A 17,574-nucleotide genomic window follows, 5' to 3' on the forward strand; every position below is an offset into this window, starting at 1 on the left:
TAACATAAATTCCAATAAATAGAATATAAGATGGCGGTGATCAAGTAAAGGCAGAAATGGCGCAGTAGTCGCACGGTACTTACCAATTGCTGGATATTAAACTTGGCATTATTATGCCTTTTTTAGTACTTCCACAATTACTTAATGGTAAGTCGGAGTTAATACTCATACTTCTTTCTTCGTAAAATTTTGGCGGCCGTAATTTTTACTTTTCTACAATGAAATATTCGCTAGACCAGCGATCACTATCCGATGAGGTGTATCGTAGAAATACTAACACACCGAGACAGTCGTGTTACTCAGACGAATGAAACGAACTGAAGCGCTCCTCCTTAAATGTAGCTTAGTTCGATTTGGTTCGACTCGAGTTATATCGAATCGATTTAAATCGATTAGATTTTTTCATTCACAACATTCTATTTACACAATTAACTTTTAATGAGCATTTAGAACAATATTAACATTTTTATATTATTATTATATTATTATTAATATGTATGTATTATTTTATATGTGGATTAATGAAGCTGTCTCACTTTTAATACTTTTCGGGAATGAGGTGTTTATAGATATATTTCAAAAAAGTACATGCCCGTTTTTTTATTTCAGATAACTAAATGCATAAAGAATATCTAAATTTTGTACTTAGGTTTCACTTTTAATAAATTTTATTTTCGTCAGTGCACAATTCTTCATATTTATAAATAACAAGAAAGGATATTTCCATTTACATACAAGTTCTAAATGTATACTGATATATAAAATTAATGACAAATATTAAAAATAGTTACTCAAATTAATACATAAATTAAAAGATTTATGGAATGATTAAATCCTTTCCTTTCTTTAAATTTCACATTAGTTTCAATTTTGAATATTCCTTTTAAGAAAACTTCACATCAAGGCATAATATATTATATAAACAAACAAAAGGAGATTAATGTTATTCTATCTTTCTAATAAAGCATTATAATGGGATGTCTATTATGTATAATCTTATGTAGTATTCAATAGTAATAAAATACAATACAAGTAAATAAAAGGAATTAAATGCTTGAAAAATACTTTATGGCAGATACAAATTTCTCTGATTGATAGTTACTTGTATCTAGTAAGATGAGAATTTAACCACACATCACTTGTCGAACAAAATCTTCATAGTTAATGTTACCCTGTGAATCTTCATGACCAGCCAATAGGGTTTCAACTTCTTCATCACTCAGTTTCTCACCTACCAAAAAATAGAATTAATTAGTCTGTGAATTAGAAAATGAATTATATATGATATGATCATGTAATGAATAATTATTAAAAAAATATTGTCAAAAAATCATACATACCTAGTGTGGTTAAAAGGTGTCTCAGTTCAGCAGAAGAAATGAAACCATTTCCATCTTTATCAAAGTGACGTAATCCTTCTATAAAATCATCAGCTGTATCAGATGTACGAGCTTTGCTTATAGCTTGATAAATTGGTAGAAACACTTCAAAACTAATACGTTCATCAGGTTTGTGTTGATGAGTAAATTTTTTAACATCTGACTCAGTTGGATTTTGTCCTAGAGCACGCAGTGCATCACCAATTTGGGCTACGTGAATTTTCCCATCTCCTCGACTGTCAAACAGTTGAAATGCCTCTTGAAATTCTACATAGTAAAAAGAATTTCATAATTATAAACAATTGATACATAAAATTATACTTTACATAAATATGCCGAAGTAAGTCAGAATTTGATTTAAAATATGATAGTTTCTATGAATTTTATTTACCCTCAATTGATGACATCATTCTGTTAGCTAATTCTTGATAACTACAACCATACATTGTGTATTTTAAATATATATATATGCATATATTTAAGTATATATTAAATGATAAGATTCCACCTTTTAAAAGATGAAACGAATAATGATAATTATAACAAATACGCGTAGAAATCCAAATGATATATATTAAATATTGTATTGTATTTTTTCCAAACAAAGATAACAATATATACAGAATATCAATAAATCTTGAAGTTTGTAGCACAAAATGTATATGTGTGTATATATATATATATATATATACATATATTGCCTATCACAAATATACCAACAAAACTACATTCAGAAACGAGTTAAAACCGAATATAAAGGTTCCACGGTTGTTACGACGCAATGCTATTCGTGTTCTGTCTTCGTTTCTTCTTTTCTGCTGCTATTTCTTTCAGATACCTAACCATAAAAGGAAATCACCGACACGTAATTCGATGTCACCAGGGTAAGTCTAATAAGGTAAAGGATATTCTTGACCTAAATTGAACATCGAGAACCATCTGTTCGCCCTTCTTTAATTTTACTCTGCTTGGTGTCAATGATCTCATTCGCATTTACGTACCTGCTAACTGATCCTCCGAGTAAGATGCCTAAAAATATGTATAATATATAAGTATATCTTTTTCTCATCGACACTTCTGTCTGAACATATTTGTATGTATTTCAACAAAATATTACAAAACAAATAAAAGACAGTGCACAAAAATACAAACCATTTTGCTTGACTATCGTTAGTAACACACACAGTACGTATCTTTTTACCGCGAACGTGTATATAGGTACGTTGGACAACGAGCGCCTCGATCGTACCAAGTTTTTCAAGCCAGTAGTATTCAGAGAATTTATGTAGTCATCGGTTTTATTGGAATGTGACGCATATAAAACGATAAAACTAATCAACACCAAAGCTGGATTTTTTAAAAATTGTGTAAAAATTTCTGACATTTATAACTCGATCGAATGTTTAGTAAATATAATGGTTAAAATAAAATAAGGAAACAGAAATGAAATTCAAAGAATTATATTGTTCTACATGGAAGTTGTGACTGTGACAATCATATAATAATGAGTAACCTCAATTGAAAAATTATCAATAGTTTGCTTAATGGTTTATTCATTTTTATAGTATTGGTCTTCAAGAACATAAGATTCAAATACTCAATATTCTATTCTTACATTATAGATTGTAATTTCTAACCTTAGTACATATATGTGCAATGACTCATATAATTTTGCTTTTTCTTCAAGAGGTCGCTATGTTTTTACCTTGTGTAAATAAGTACATATGTATATATCTCTGGTATATACTATATGACTTCTATCATCAATAGACCTTGGCCTTACACACAGATGAACTATAGAATAGACTTGATGGTATGATACAAAGTATAATAGGGTAAAAATATCGATAACAATTTCTAATAAAGATATAGATATAATTTCTATTTAAAAAAAGAACAATGTGTTTATACAATTAATATATTTATTAACAGATGTTTACAAAATTCTCACAAATGTACGTACATATTTACTATGTTATATCGATTTTGTTGATTAGTCTGTTAACAAATTTTTGTGCGTATTTATTATTTGTTCCTTTTAAAACTTCATATACCCGTTCATGAGAGTGCATAATCTCAAGTGTAAGAAAAATTTGTGTCAGGTGGATGTATAATATAGTATGTAGATATGTAAAAAGAGAAAAGAAAAAAACTTCTTTGAAGTTACATCTTATATCCTAGTTTACACACCATTAGATGCAACACTTAAATGTCATCAGTTGGTCGATTTCCATGAAGAAAAGTGTATATCGCATTCCTGAGTATAACGTTTGGGGTAAATGAAGTATCTCGAAGAGGTTTGTTCGTCATTGGACTTGTATATTTCCCACATAAAAACCATTCATTTATAGCAGCTTTTTCATATGTAAATCCATCTGAAAATAAGATACTTACTAGAATATCAAATACTTTTTATTATGAACCCTGTTTATATTGCTTACCAGAACATTGGACGGGTTCTTTCATTATTTCATGCGTGATAGGACATAAAAATTCGTGAGATATTTCGCTATCGTCTATAGGGATTTCTGAAGAATTATTGTCTTCACGTTTTAACCAGTACAGTTGTGTTTTAAATGCTTCCGCTGTCTAAAATCGATTGCAAATCAGTAAAGTGTACTTCTTTGTAAATAATTACGAAACAAGCACAGTAGAAAACGAGTTAGTTAAAAAAATAACTTCGATTATTTGTGGTTCTTTGACGATATACCTCTTCATCCTGTTCTATGTCCAGTCTGTTTATTAATTCATTCTCCGATAGGGAAAGTAAATGTCGTCCCGTTAAAGAAATCGTATTAGCTTTCTTAATTAATATCGATAAGCCTATTTCGTCTAACCATCTCAACGTATCATCGATTTTCCAGTCCGCAACCTTTTATATTAAAAATTAAACGTACTTATAACTGATACGATGACACGAAATATTATATATCATGTTTTTCAAAACATACCCTTTTTCTGTTATTTTTTAAGTTATTTATTAATATATTTTGCGAAATCAACTCTTGAGGTATTTTCCAGATTAAGACAGTTTTATCTAGAGCACCTACGAATGATTCAAAATAATTAATGATGTAGTAAAAAATCAATCAAGAAAATATGCATTGGATAATATAATATATTAATTGATCAAAACCTGTAATAAAAAGAGACGTGTCTTGCGAAAAAGCGCAGGCAGTTACAAGACTTTCATGCTCTTCTAGCACGTATAAACACGTTCCAGAGTACTAAAACCACATTTTTCGTTACTTCGTGTCATAAATTATTGCGTAAATTAATTTTAAAAAAAATTTTTTTGATTATTATTGATATTGGTTAGGTAGAAAGTTAACCCAATATATTACCATTTAGCGAAAAGTCTGTTTTTCGTGAAGAGAAAGGAAAGGATAGGATGTTTACTCACTACATTCCATATACGCGCCGTTCTATCAGTAGCTACGCTTCCTAAGATTTCGCTTTGAATTGGAGGAAATCGAACACAAGTCACATTGCCACCATGTCCGGCGAAAGATCTTCTTTCTTTATATCGTACATCACCGCTACTGCTTCCACTACTACCTGATGAGATTACGTTAACTTTGTCAATTGTTATTTCCCATAACTTAACCAAGGAATCATTGCCACCAGTTGCTAGTAGATAAGAATGTTTGTTGCTAATTATATTCTCGCTTCTTCCTGTAATACAACATAGCAGAATAGTCATATACATAGTCACATACTTGCTACACTTACTAACAATAATTCATGAACAGGATTCTACCGTATTATTTTACTATTCATGCTTACCATTAGTTATAAAATTAGATGTTGGACAAAAATCACACCCTTGGACGCCTAAGTCATGAGCTTCGCCACAAATAATCAGCGCTTCACAATTTTTGTTATCATTGATTTGGAACAGCCTCCAAGTACCTTCGTTGCATGCCGTAATCAAGTAACAGGAGTCATGTGTAAAGGCAATCGCGTTTATTGCATCGGCATGACCACTGAAAATGCTGTGACATACGTTTGCAACAACTTAATAATATTTTGCAATTTATATAAAGCAAAAACAATATTTTCGTAGATTCATTTAATCTTTTAAATACTTTTATATAATATATAATATATACAATGCATATATATTACATATACATTACATTACACACATATACGTGTATTTGTACGTATATACAGGGTGATGCACATAGTTGGACCCACTTGGATAATAACTCGAATAATTAAATACTAACTTTTTGCGAAAATTGATTCAGATGAATGTTGAATAGTTCGAAGAAGGCCACCCTGTAATCTCATACATATTATATGTACGACATTATATGCATATAAAGAATAACAAATCAATTGAAATCAAGATTCGATTTGCATATATAAAAAGTTTAAATCATGTACCAAAGTTCCTCCATATTATTCACATCCCATAATGTCGTCCTTTCATCATCTCCAGCTGTAGCAATTTTAGTACCATCCGGTGACCATCGACAAACACGGATACCGGATCCCGAATTCACGAAGGAAGATTTTGCTTGAGAACCGTTCTACGTGAAATTAATAACGGAGAATCGATAATATGTAATGAGCTTAATTTGCAGTTTAACGAACGCCTGTTATATGTGAGACTTTTTTCTATATAACTATCGAAACGTTGATAATCTCTCACGTTTTATAATCATGCTATTGGTTAATACCTCGGTATCCCAGATGATAACAGTTCCATCTAAGGAACAGGAGGCAAGCATACGACCACAAGGGCTAAATTCCACATGGTTTATACTATATTTATGACCATCCAGCGGGCTATAAGATTTCTCTTGAAATTTCGTAACAATTTTGGCATTGGCTTCCTCTTCGGTCTCAATGCTCCAAACTCGTATTAACTTGTCCCTGAGTATTTATCATAATTAAGCAGTGAAAGAAACAACGCAATGCAGAATATTCTACACAACTGGACCAAACAATATGCATCATTATAAATCATTTTGTTTTGCCGAATGATATTTTTGTCATTCATATTTTCTACCGTCTTAGAGTTGCAGCTTAGTCCGGTTTGGGCATTATTTAAATAAAATATTTAAAAAATAATATCTTATATACTGAATTATTTAAGTATGTTAGATATGACTAACCCAGATCCAGAAGCGATAAGATGATTTCCGTAGAAAGCTACGCTGTTTATTACTCCACCGTGCTCTTCTAATCTTTGAATTAGTTGAACGTCATTAATAGATGTTTCCGCGTTTTTCATTACAGTTTGTTCATATTCGACGCTCTAGAGGTAAGGCGAGGAAGTTTCATTTTATCAAACTCTATAGACGTGTAATTATTTACGTATACGATTCAAATGATCGAAGGGTATAATTAGCCTAGTAGATGTGGTAATTGGTGTAATAGAAGTGATATAGTGCGACCGTAAAATCGATCAGTGATTAAAGTTTGCAACTTTCCATGTCCGCAACAAAAAATTAGAGATTTATTGGGAATCATAAAGAAGATCTAGAGCTTCGTTTATTGCTCGTACTCGTTACATATATTTATATCTCACCTCTTCGTGATTATCTAAAAATAAGGCAGGTGTAAATCGTCGTGCGAGTTCCGAGTCGAAGGATAAGTTTCCTTTAAGATCCCAAACAATTACGGATTTATCATTGGAACCTGTAGCTAATAAATTTCCATCTCTCGAGAACGCACAGCATGCTACATATCTGTTATGTCCTGTTGTTATCGCCATCACTTTTCCGGTATCCTGAAAAATATCGGAATAAAAAGATTGGGGGATGAAATAAAAAAGCTAATAATCATAAGCGTTATCTATATACGGAATTTTTTTGTTTATCTCGAATATAATTAATTCACAAATCAGCATAAATAACTTATATAATATTAACGAGTCTGTTACGTCGCGCGAGATGGTCCGTGCGATGTCCCTCATGGTCTGACCGCCAAGGCCTACACCTCGTTACACTGACCTGCAATAAACCCAAGGAATCGCCATAAACCGAATCCTTTTAGCTTAATTCCTATTTATATAAGTATTTTCATAACAATCCTTAGGTTTATTGCACGCTCTTACTAATTACGGAGGAAGCAGATGTTTGTCCAGCGAAATAGTAGGTTTTTCCCATGAACAAAGACACCCATGAGCCACATCTGCAGGAGACTTTCTCCTCGTATTTTATTTATTAACATTGGTTATAAAAATGGGCATCGTTACCCTCACTTTTCTACCGAAAAGTGTGAACAACGAATCCGCGTTCTTAGTTCAAAAAGGGCACATCAAGTCTACCGATCTTCAAATCGTCTCACGAAAACTGTTCTTCGTATCTTCGGGTATTCGAGTCAAACATTGATCGGACAGTCAAACATTCGAGTAATCAACCACTGTACTTTCCATCACGACGAAGTCAATCAATTCCTGTCTACGCAACAAGTGTTGTAAGGTGTTGAAAAAAAAAAAGAAAAATATATATATATATTTATATAACTGTAGACTACAGTTGTAATATAAAACAAACACCCCTATTATCCCACAAGAAATAAGGATGCTCGTGGTGTCGATTATTATAATCGTAACGGGAATTTACGACTCCCGTTGAGGCGACTGTCCCCGCGACTAGACGAAAAAACAGAGTTCAATATAAATGAAACATCTTGTATATGTAAATGTCTATAGAAGTTTCACGAAATGATACGATAATCAAGTTAAGAAATTATGTACGTAGGTCAATCTACAAATAAGCTATTCCAACTTCTATTCTAAAGAACATAATTATATGGTTACCGCTATACATATAGATGCATATATACAGCGTAAATATCATAGTAATGCATTTACTTTGTGCGATAAGGGGGACTTTACATATTGTGTGATAGTTATCTCTTATTTTTTTTTGTTTCATACCGTTTCCCAGATTACCGCTGTTTTGTCGAGGCCGCTACTAGCGATGAATAATCCGTTCGCATTGAAACAAACACAAGTTAAGGCACTACTGTGTTTTTCCATGATTCTGCACAGGCTTATTTTCACGGTGGATGTTTCGCATTTCGACTGTATCACAGTTACCTCCCATAATTTTACGTAATGATCATTACCGCAAGTAACTAGTTGGTACACTTTCGTGACTGGTTCGTTACCTAAACACGAAACAGTTCATATATTGGTACATTTAGCAGTAAACATAAAATTTGTAGTGATCAAAGTCAATCGAATTCGTGGCTTCGATCGTTTTTGAAAGACGACAGTAAGTTTTATAATTTTTTATGTACCTGTAATCTTTTGGCAGGTTGAAAAGTCGCAAGATACGACACCTAAATCATGAGCATCATCTATCGAGGCGAGGGCAGTAATCGCTTGGTTATCGGTAAAGCACGAGTCGATGATATCGCTGGTGGCGAATAATTTCATGACACCAAACGTACAAGTAGTTACTAACCAACTGGTATCCGGTGAAAAGCATACGCTCTGCACAGCACCTTCATGTTTTTGAAAATATCTGTATGCGGATTCGAATTGTTACTGCCCGATTCGTCGAGTACTCGGATACATAAAAAGTATCAGGAGAATAAAAAGAATCTCACCTAACTAAATTGCGTCGAATCAAATCCCAAAGACAAACCTGTCCATTATCTCCGGCAGTTGCAAGTAACGTTGAATCGGGTGAAAATCTGCAAACTCTTACAGTTTCTCCGCCTACTTGAACCATCGTATGAATTTTCGATCCTGTCTGCAAAGGATATCACGATACCTCTTTCGTACATCTTTATACTAATTGCTAATGGCAGTGCGAAGATTTAGTGCATATGTACATACGTGTATATAAGAATCTGTATCTTACAGACGTATGAATTGCCGAAACTGGGATTTCATATTTGAGATTCACCACTTTTTTCCATGATACCAAATTTCATTTCGATCTTACTAACTCGTAATTAACTTACTCGTAAATTCCATAGCAACGTTGTCCCATCTATACTAGCCGAAGCTAGCATCGTCGATTGTGGGCTCACTTTGACAGATGTAACTCCGTATTTGTGCCCCTGCAACGGCGAAAAATATGCCTCTACGTACCCTTCGCCTGATCGCCATTGCCAAACTCTGACACGTTTATCTCTGAAAAGAACATATAAAAGCCCATATCGTCTTAATTACTGTAATTGGAAATAAGTATATACCTATGTAATTGGACTTAAGCGACGAAAAGTACAACTTAATGAACTATTATATAACTTATTTAACTTATTATATAATATATATTATATAATTTAACAAGGAGTATATATCAATCATATTAAACAGTAATATAACACAATATAGGTGATATTATAAAAGATGATCTATATCGTAATTTAGTGTTGAAAATGAAAATTATGTGATTTTACAAAAATCAATTCGAGAAAAGCAATTCGAGACAAACCCGTATAACTACAATTGTTTATTTGACAAAAAATTCATTTACATATAAAGCCCTAAACTTTGATAACTTTCTTACCCAGATCCAGTTACAAGTACGCAATCGCTCGCAAAATCAATACTCGTAACGTCACTGGTGTGTGACGTTAAAGTTTGCAGAGTTTGTACATCTCCTATCGTGGTGGTCATCTTCATATATGATTTTCTTAATAATTTCTTTCATATACCTATAATATCAGCCTGGAGCAACGTACGATATACCGTAAAAAGCAAGATAAGTACGAAATAGAATCAAATATAACTATTTCGTTCTTATATTTATACATATTATTGATATGCTATTAACAAAATATTTTACTTACATAGTATGCAACACATCATCTCATTCGTTTTTGTCTGCAACATTAAAAGCACTTGAAGTATTTTTGTGCAAATTACCTTAACTTTTTTATTGTAAGCTACAGTGCAAATCGTTTCGCGACACAAGTAGTTGTGGACATAATGTCATAAGCAAAATATGAAGAATACGCGGTGTAAAGAAACGTGGAACATCCGTGACCTTGATATTGTTCAATATACTATATGTATAAGTACGCGTGTACGTACGTGGTTTCACTGGATAGGATATATGTAGTACCGTAATTGAAATAAAAAAGAAATCGGGTGAAGTAGAAAGAAAATATAAATAAAAGATTATTGGGAATAATTTTATACCGTAATCGTCGTGTCATACAAATTGTACAAGCTTTCAACCTCTCACAGTGAAAATATTACATTGAAGAAAATAATACATAAAGAAATGCGATAAGAGATTACTTACGTTAATAAATGAATCGATGCAATGTGAAATAAAATACTAAGACACAGGTTTATTGGTACAACAGATTCGATCATAACATGTTGCATACTTGCTAAGGAAGATTTATTTCGGTAATGTATCACATGCTGTCTCTTTCAGGTAAGAAACGGAACTCATAAAACATCAAGTTCTGCGTACAAAGCATTCTACAACGATAATATGTCAACGCATGTCTACTAAGGCTATAAAATCGATATGTATGAAGTTTAAACGACTATAAGCAAATTGCTTTGGTCATCCGCAAATAGAATATTTAAAAAACGATTATTTAAATGGTGTATTTGGATAAAATATGATTTCAAATAGTAAATATATAGATTATTTTCATTTACATTATGTTACTTTGAAAATATACTTTATTTGATTAAAAATATTTTTAAAATACCAAGAATACTAAAAATATTGGAGCTGTATTTGAATATATATTATGAAATTTATTTATCTTCTCTTTATTCGCAACAATCAAATATTATTTCCGAAAATATCTATGTTTGCTTAATATCCCCATTAAAAATAGTTTCTTAATCTCTCGATCTTATAAAAAAATATATATAATCACTTTTCTTTCATAAAAAATCTCACTGGCGATATCGTTAACAATAACAGCAATATGCAGAATTAGGATTATTGTTAGGAAATAGTGATTCGTGAATTCAAAGTATTATTTATTAAATTATTTTTAAAATATCAAATTGATTCTGCTATCTGCCTCAGTTGGAAAACTGTTTAGTTTCGAAATAATAACATATATGTACATATATAAGAAATTAATATGAAATATTCCATCAATTTTTTTTATTGAATAGTAATGAAATTCTGTGAGAAAATTTAATTTATACATTTATGACACATTAATTAATAAATATTAATAAAGTATAATATATTCATAACATGATATGAAATAAAAAATATGTTATATTAATACTAAAATATGTATGAAAATAAAAATATTTACAAAATGTTTAATATTTTAGCTTATAATTCTTATTGATATAACTATACAAAATATTTTTATGTTATTTTAAAAAATTATAGGCAGTGGTGTTGATATAGTGGCAAGCCTTGATGGTTGCGCTAGCCTAGGACTACGTGGTGATTTATGTAATTGCAATTGTGACGATTCTGAAGTTGTTGGTGTTTTTGGTAATGGTAAATTTTTTCTTAGTGGCTTAGCAGGTGTTCGTATTGATCTTCTTCTAGATTTACTTTTAGATTTACTTGCATTTGCTAATACCTTTTCTGGCAATAAAGAACTTCGTAGTTCTTTCTTATCCTCTAAGTGTTCTTCAAATTTACTATATGTTGTGTCAGTAGCTGTTGAACTTTGTAACATGGAATTCTCGTTTTTATTTTTTTGTTTCAATACTTTTTTAGAACTTGTTCCTTTACTGTTTCTTTTACTTTTAGATCCACTTGCTCCTATGCTCCTATTTCTACGTTTTACCGAAGTATTTGGAGAAGGACTACAGAAAAGTTTCCTCTTTGAGAAATTAAGTGGTGTGTGACGACGAATACTGAATTTTTTGGATGAGCTTAAAGCAAGTTTAGAAGGAATTTTAGAAACAATTGGTGTTGCCTTTTTTGCTGATTTATCCTTTCCTTCTTTTCTAGCCTTCTTTATAGATTCCTTTTCTTCGTTTAAATGTTCCCATGATTCTTTCAATAATTCCTCTACTGACATTCCATTTATAGTAAATATTTCTTCATGCATATTTTCATATTCCTTTATTAAATTCCTTAATTGCTCTTCGATTTTTGGCAGCTTTTTCTGGATGGTCTTACGTTCCTTTTCTTCCATTAATAGCTGACCACCACGATTATAAAAACGATCTGGATTATTTGCACGTTGTAACAGTTCTTTCATTTTTGTCCACAAATCATCACGCTCTTGTAAGAGTTCATATATGGACTTATTTGAATCATAGAACTCTTGGATCCTTTTTACTTCCAGTTCATGCAATGTTAATAAATCTTCTGTATATGTATGGGAATAAAAATATATAAACTCTTTTCTTTGCTGTTCACTGAATTTACATAAATCCCATAGTTTGACCAATTCAGATCTTACTTGTGACACATATTTAGCAATGTTCTGCTTCCGTTTTTCTTTACATCGCTCCAATTCTGTGGTTAGTGCATTTATAGTTGCTACACTATATCCTTCGTAACTACTAAGGAATGACTGACAAATATGTTCAGGTTCGTTAAGATATTTCCATAATGCAATTAATTCTTGTCTAATATCTACAACATGTTCCTTTGCACTATTCACTTTATGTTCTAATTCTTCTCTAAGTTCTTTTAGTTTACTCATATTGCTATTGCTAAAGACATAATTTTCATCATCTTCATATACTATATGTTGAAAACTAGATGATGGAGATGTTCCTAAATCATCCATCATTCTAACAATTGCTCTACGTTGTTCGTTAAAAATGGCTTCTAAACGACATTTCTCACCTTCTTGTTTTTCAAGGTAGAGCTCAAAACTCTTAAGTTCTTCTTCAGAAGGCAATTTTTCTTCTATATTAATTGGCTGAATGCCTAATACCTTACAAAGAGATTTTTCCTTTGCAAGCAACTTTTTTAAATGAGTCAGACGTTGTGTTTTGCAATATTGTAAATTTTGTAAATCAACGCGCAGCGCCTCTTCTACTTCCTTTAATGATAGATTTTCATATCCTGCATTTGTAATATTTGTTCCTAATTCTTTCGTTAGAACACCTATTTGGTCCATTAAATTTTTGACATTGACTAATATCGTTTCTTTTTTCAGTTTTGACTCTGAAACCATATCGCCTAATAAATCTTCTATATGATCAAATACTTGTTTGCAATATATCGAACGTACTTCGTGATTATATCCTATTTCTTCCCATATTTGGTGCAATTGAGTCAATGTACCACTTAGTTTTGCAGTAATCTTTTGCATAAGAGGTTCCCATTCGGACGAATCGGCCATTCTTTTATTTCTTTCTCTTTCAAATATTTCACTCAAAAATTAAAATTTAACACGTAAAATAAGAACTCCCGCGAATTTATTTGTTCCCTGAATAAATACGACAGGTATACTGTATACTAATCTACGGAAAAACGAATTTTACACGTTAGAACACGATTGACCGTTTTTCGTTTGAATTCGTATCCTACAACAACGCCATCCACCTATCTGACTGTAACTAAGATTGGTACCATCTACCACCCTGTCCGATTGGTTGATTGTCAAGAACCAGTAAGAAAATAGGAACTTAAACATTTAAATCCCTTTACTTTATTGCAAGCACGTTTGGGGAATTTAGGTTTTGTCTGTTGATCGTAGAGCGCTAAAATATTTTGGTCGCGATATACAGTTGATAATTTAAAAACAAGCAATAAACTCGACTCATTAAAACTTGAACTCCTCAATATCTTAATTGAATTAATTGGATAAGAGACTTCGACTGAGCAATAAACGGATTAACTTTGAAGTTAAAAAAGTCCGGATTCTTCAAGTGCAGCGATAACTCTAATTTTTCATCTTCGTTGTTCGATAAGTATGCTTTTGATTTTAAATGACAAAGTGCTGTCAGCTTACCTAATATCCAATTGAGGAGATTGTTTATAACTAATGTTAATTCATGGCAGGAAAATTAAATATGCAGATTAATGAATGATTATAAATAGTTACTAATAATAAATAACATGTACAGCTAAAATTACAATTATGTTTATTTCACGTATATACAAAACTAGCCACACTTTTCATTCAAATCAGCGAGGGCCATGTCCGAAGTGTCCTTTGTGAGATACGTGGTGCCACCTGATGACTTCGCGCCAGGTTTGTTCGCATATTTGTTAATCATATTTATAAAGTACCCTCGCCGGGAAAAAATATGAAATATATTTAACACTTCTAATACAAACATTGTAATTTAATGAAAATTACATATTTCTTCTTGATAATTATATTAATGTTGTATATTATTGATTCTATTTATATTTACTTTTAATAAAGTACAATGAAAATGTCACGTTTAATTTGTGATACAATCAGTATCGCATTTTTTAAGATATCAAATTAATTATCTACGTCTCCTCTTAAATAGGAATAGTTCGTGATAGAATGATTTATCTATAAGACGTTTGAAAAGTTAAGGTCATACTACTCAACTGTTCGCTATTATCGAATGAATCTTGTTACTTATAACAAGATTATATTTTTTATTACCACTTTATACCTGTTATATTTAATGAGTAAACTAGTATAAAATATTAGTGTAAAATTACATAAATATTTAATATTAAAAAAAACAACACAATACTTAAATGAATAAAAGTTTTATGTTAATTTATTAATTGACATTTACGCAATATATTTTCGTATGACTGTTCCCTTGACAGTTCTTTAATATCTATAACTTGATAAAATCCAAACGCAGTATCATATATATTCCATATACTTAACAGCAATAATTCTTTCAGTTTATTTAATCGACGATATTTCTCCAACGAAATTGGACATGATATGATCAATTGCTTAGGCGGGACTGCTCCATAATATTGTACCGTGCAAAGTGGATCAAGATCTAAATGACGCCTGGATAGCGGTTCCGTTGATGTGTAATTTTCGTTACTCACGTATATCTGAATATCGTCGGTACGGTGAGGCATAGTAAGGTACCAAATAATGTCGAAAGACACGTGCGTCTGATTGTAACAATTCACGTCAGGGAAATTGACTCGTGTCCATCGATCTGCACCATATTCATCCAATTCGAAAAATTCCTTTTTGTTGCCGCTAGCAATTTTCCCATCTGGTGGACTGTATTTATTATAAGGAAACCCTTTGAATGCTTCCACGCTCTGCGGCTCGTATATGATCCGTCCGCAATTTTTGTTTATTCTCGATCTACACAACGCCGCACGACTAGGTGGCTCGGAAACAAATCCATGGTAATTGGCGATCTGATTAACAGTTTCGTGAATGGAAACGTCAGCGACTTGATAGAAAGCATAATTTGTTCCAGCTATTTTCAAGGTCGATAAAAGAATTCCTGAACCTTTAGAGAGATAGAAAAGATCTTCGATGAATTCACTGAAAATGTAGCAGTTGAATCGGAGAACGTAATTTTCAACAATCAGATGATCATTGGTTTCATACGAGCACGCTAAATTCAACGAGGATCTCCGAATCGGTTGATCCTCCGTGTAATTGCCATTGGATAAAAATACTTGAACCTTGTCAACTACCACTGTTTTATTGCTAAATATCCAAGCAATCTCCGTAACGAAATGAGTGGCGTTATGCTCCTTTATTTTTAAATAAGACTTGTTCCAACGTCCAGATCGATGTTCGTCTAATACATCATACAACGAGTTTCCAGCACTAGCGAGTTCTCCATCCTTTGGCCCATCTTTTATAAAATCTGCCGAACCAATAATCGTGCCAACATCGATATTAGATTTGAATACGTTGCAACCGTAATTAATTTTCACGAAACAATTGTAAGCCCGACTGGATGGTCTCGTTAATACAGCAGTAGTAGCAGCATTGACATCGTTACAGCTAATTAAATTAGTAAAAATCGTCGGTATCAGTAATGACGTTAGTAATAACATTTTATACGATACTGGCTGATGACGAATAAAGTTAAAGTTTGTGAGTTGTTGAAATCGACGTAAATGTTGATATAAAATCCCACAAGGATTAGAAACTATAACGTATTGATACGTATCTTAAAACGAACTGACAAGAATAAAGCGGTGTAATAACGTCTATATAAACCTAGAAGCAAACAGTTTTTTCTACGATAGATATCTTATCTGTAAGTATAATAAATCAATATGCAGAAATATAAACGATTAACAAAATCTCTTGGACCATCACTATCGAACACGTGCCTCCTTTGAATGATTATCTCAGTAAAACCTTAACACCATTAATTTATACCTAATACTTTTATCGTTTCGTAGAAAATGAAAAAAAAAAAAAAAAACAAAGTAATATCATGTAGAAAATATCAATTTCCTTGAAAACTCAAGAAAAGGTAGGAACGCGAGGAAATTACCGTCAATGTAGCAATGTTCATTGCTGTGCGCTAGTTCTAATTATTATTTTATAATTAATTTGTACAATTTTATTAAATTCAGATTTTTTTATTGCAAATCATCGTACGATTTGTACGCAATATATATCATGTATTGATAAATAATACAAACATGTAATTGCCATTTCTCTAGATAATTTCTTTTCTTAGAATACAAATTTACCATTGTCGGTGAGTATATACATCATGGTGCAATGATCACCTTTATCTTTGATAACGTCACTTTTATTTCCTCATATAACGATGTATAATAAGGGACTGATTAAAAATTTATTATACTATAAATTTTTTACATGTGTATAAGCACAGGATAATTCACGCAATTAGAACACATCGTATCTCTTCTCTAATTGGAGTCAAGAAAGAAATGTCAGAATAAAAAGCTTATTTCCAGGAATGCAACAACGTGCTTAAAAAATATAAATGCGTATTGTCTTAGTAGAAATTATATCTATTATTGTTTTACCTCTTGCTGTTTTATCGGTTTTAAATATCGCTATTTGAATCAAACGTGATCGTTTTTCCACGTGTCTAGGAAGGTTTTCATTATCTAATTCAAACAATTCCTAAATAAATTGAATAAGTTCTTAAATGATAAAGCAGTATTATAACTGTGGGGTTCCGTATAATACAGAATTTGGGGTTCTACTATATGGGTCACCTGCAGTCGAATGTTTCAAATGAGATAATAATTAATAGTTCATTTTTCTTTTGCTAAAGTCCTAATGCTTTTTCACAGGTTAACTTATGTTAAGAACTATAATTTTTACTATTAATAATAAAACCACCCCTTTTTTAATGTTCTTGTAAAGAAGATGTAAGATACTAATATAAGAATCAGTT

General features: G+C 31.7%; 3 protein-coding genes and 1 long non-coding RNA gene across 10 annotated transcripts; 1 reads left to right on the forward strand and 3 right to left on the reverse strand.

Moving 5' to 3' along the window:
- Positions 1-1,046: 1,046 nt before the first annotated feature.
- Positions 1,047-2,941, reverse strand: Mlc-c (Myosin light chain cytoplasmic). Of its 2 annotated transcripts, XM_072011825.1 has the most exons (5): positions 2,532-2,941; positions 2,381-2,408; positions 1,771-1,811; positions 1,341-1,646; positions 1,047-1,231 (listed from the first exon to the last, which is right to left on the reverse strand). In XM_072011825.1, exons 1-5 carry the CDS (start codon positions 2,761-2,763, stop codon positions 1,125-1,127), a joined length of 714 nt encoding a protein of 237 aa, XP_071867926.1. In that variant the 5' UTR covers positions 2,764-2,941; the 3' UTR covers positions 1,047-1,124. The 2 variants fall into 2 exon arrangements, with proteins under 2 accessions (XP_071867926.1, XP_071867927.1); XM_072011826.1 differs by lacking the exon at positions 1,771-1,811 and having other exon boundaries at positions 2,532-2,673.
- A 95-nt stretch (positions 2,942-3,036) lies between these two features.
- Positions 3,037-3,706, forward strand: LOC139991597 (uncharacterized). Its single transcript, XR_011800877.1, has 2 exons — positions 3,037-3,214; positions 3,312-3,706. It is a non-coding gene; the product is annotated as an uncharacterized lncRNA (long non-coding RNA).
- On the reverse strand, positions 3,284-10,824 carry LOC139991592 (WD repeat, SAM and U-box domain-containing protein 1). 5 transcript variants are annotated; one of them, XM_072011816.1, is made up of 18 exons: positions 10,607-10,824; positions 10,149-10,182; positions 9,866-10,026; positions 9,315-9,486; positions 8,955-9,100; positions 8,643-8,869; positions 8,278-8,510; positions 6,922-7,122; positions 6,506-6,648; positions 6,068-6,263; positions 5,772-5,917; positions 5,166-5,374; positions 4,783-5,054; positions 4,516-4,606; positions 4,331-4,425; positions 4,090-4,251; positions 3,821-3,968; positions 3,284-3,754 (listed from the first exon to the last, which is right to left on the reverse strand). In XM_072011816.1, exons 3-18 carry the CDS (start codon positions 9,979-9,981, stop codon positions 3,585-3,587), a joined length of 2,727 nt encoding a protein of 908 aa, XP_071867917.1. In that variant the 5' UTR covers positions 9,982-10,026; positions 10,149-10,182; positions 10,607-10,824; the 3' UTR covers positions 3,284-3,584. The 5 variants fall into 5 exon arrangements, with proteins under 5 accessions (XP_071867917.1, XP_071867916.1, XP_071867918.1 ...); XM_072011815.1 differs by lacking the exon at positions 10,607-10,824 and having other exon boundaries at positions 10,149-10,539; XM_072011817.1 differs by lacking the exon at positions 10,607-10,824 and having other exon boundaries at positions 3,284-3,454; positions 3,570-3,754; positions 9,866-10,539.
- A 254-nt stretch (positions 10,825-11,078) lies between these two features.
- LOC139991594 (protein regulator of cytokinesis 1-like) lies at positions 11,079-14,182 on the reverse strand. Of its 2 annotated transcripts, XM_072011824.1 has the most exons (2): positions 13,497-14,182; positions 11,079-13,429 (listed from the first exon to the last, which is right to left on the reverse strand). In XM_072011824.1, the coding sequence occupies exon 2, from the start codon at positions 13,380-13,382 to the stop codon at positions 11,667-11,669; it is 1,716 nt and encodes a 571-aa protein (XP_071867925.1). In that variant the 5' UTR covers positions 13,383-13,429; positions 13,497-14,182; the 3' UTR covers positions 11,079-11,666. The 2 variants fall into 2 exon arrangements, with proteins under 2 accessions (XP_071867925.1, XP_071867924.1); XM_072011823.1 differs by having other exon boundaries at positions 11,079-14,182.
- Between the last annotated feature and the right edge of the window lie 3,392 nt (positions 14,183-17,574).

The sequence above is a fragment of the Bombus fervidus genome, chromosome 10, assembly GCF_041682495.2.
Source record: "Bombus fervidus isolate BK054 chromosome 10, iyBomFerv1, whole genome shotgun sequence".
Lineage (NCBI taxonomy): Eukaryota > Metazoa > Arthropoda > Insecta > Hymenoptera > Apidae > Bombus > Bombus fervidus.

Excerpts from the sequence above, each read along its gene's own strand:
- LOC139991592 (XM_072011816.1), bottom strand. The coding sequence starts at position 9,981 with ATGAAGATGACCACCACGATAGGAGATGTACAAACTCTGCAAACTTTA. Across the intron at positions 6,264-6,505 it reads CTTATCGCTTCTGGATCTGG|GGACAAGTTAATACGAGTTT; the intron begins GTTAGTCATATC and ends ATAAATACTCAG. Across the intron at positions 5,918-6,067 it reads TTATCATCTGGGATACCGAG|AACGGTTCTCAAGCAAAATC; the intron begins GTATTAACCAAT and ends AATTTCACGTAG.
- LOC139991594 (XM_072011823.1), bottom strand. The coding sequence starts at position 13,607 with ATGGCCGATTCGTCCGAATGGGAACCTCTTATGCAAAAGATTACTGCA.
- Mlc-c (XM_072011825.1), bottom strand. The coding sequence starts at position 2,763 with ATGTCAGAAATTTTTACACAATTTTTAAAAAATCCAGCTTTGGTGTTG. Across the intron at positions 1,647-1,770 it reads AATGATGTCATCAATTGAGG|AATTTCAAGAGGCATTTCAA; the intron begins GTAAATAAAATT and ends TTTACTATGTAG. Across the intron at positions 1,232-1,340 it reads ACACCTTTTAACCACACTAG|GTGAGAAACTGAGTGATGAA; the intron begins GTATGTATGATT and ends ATTTTTTGGTAG.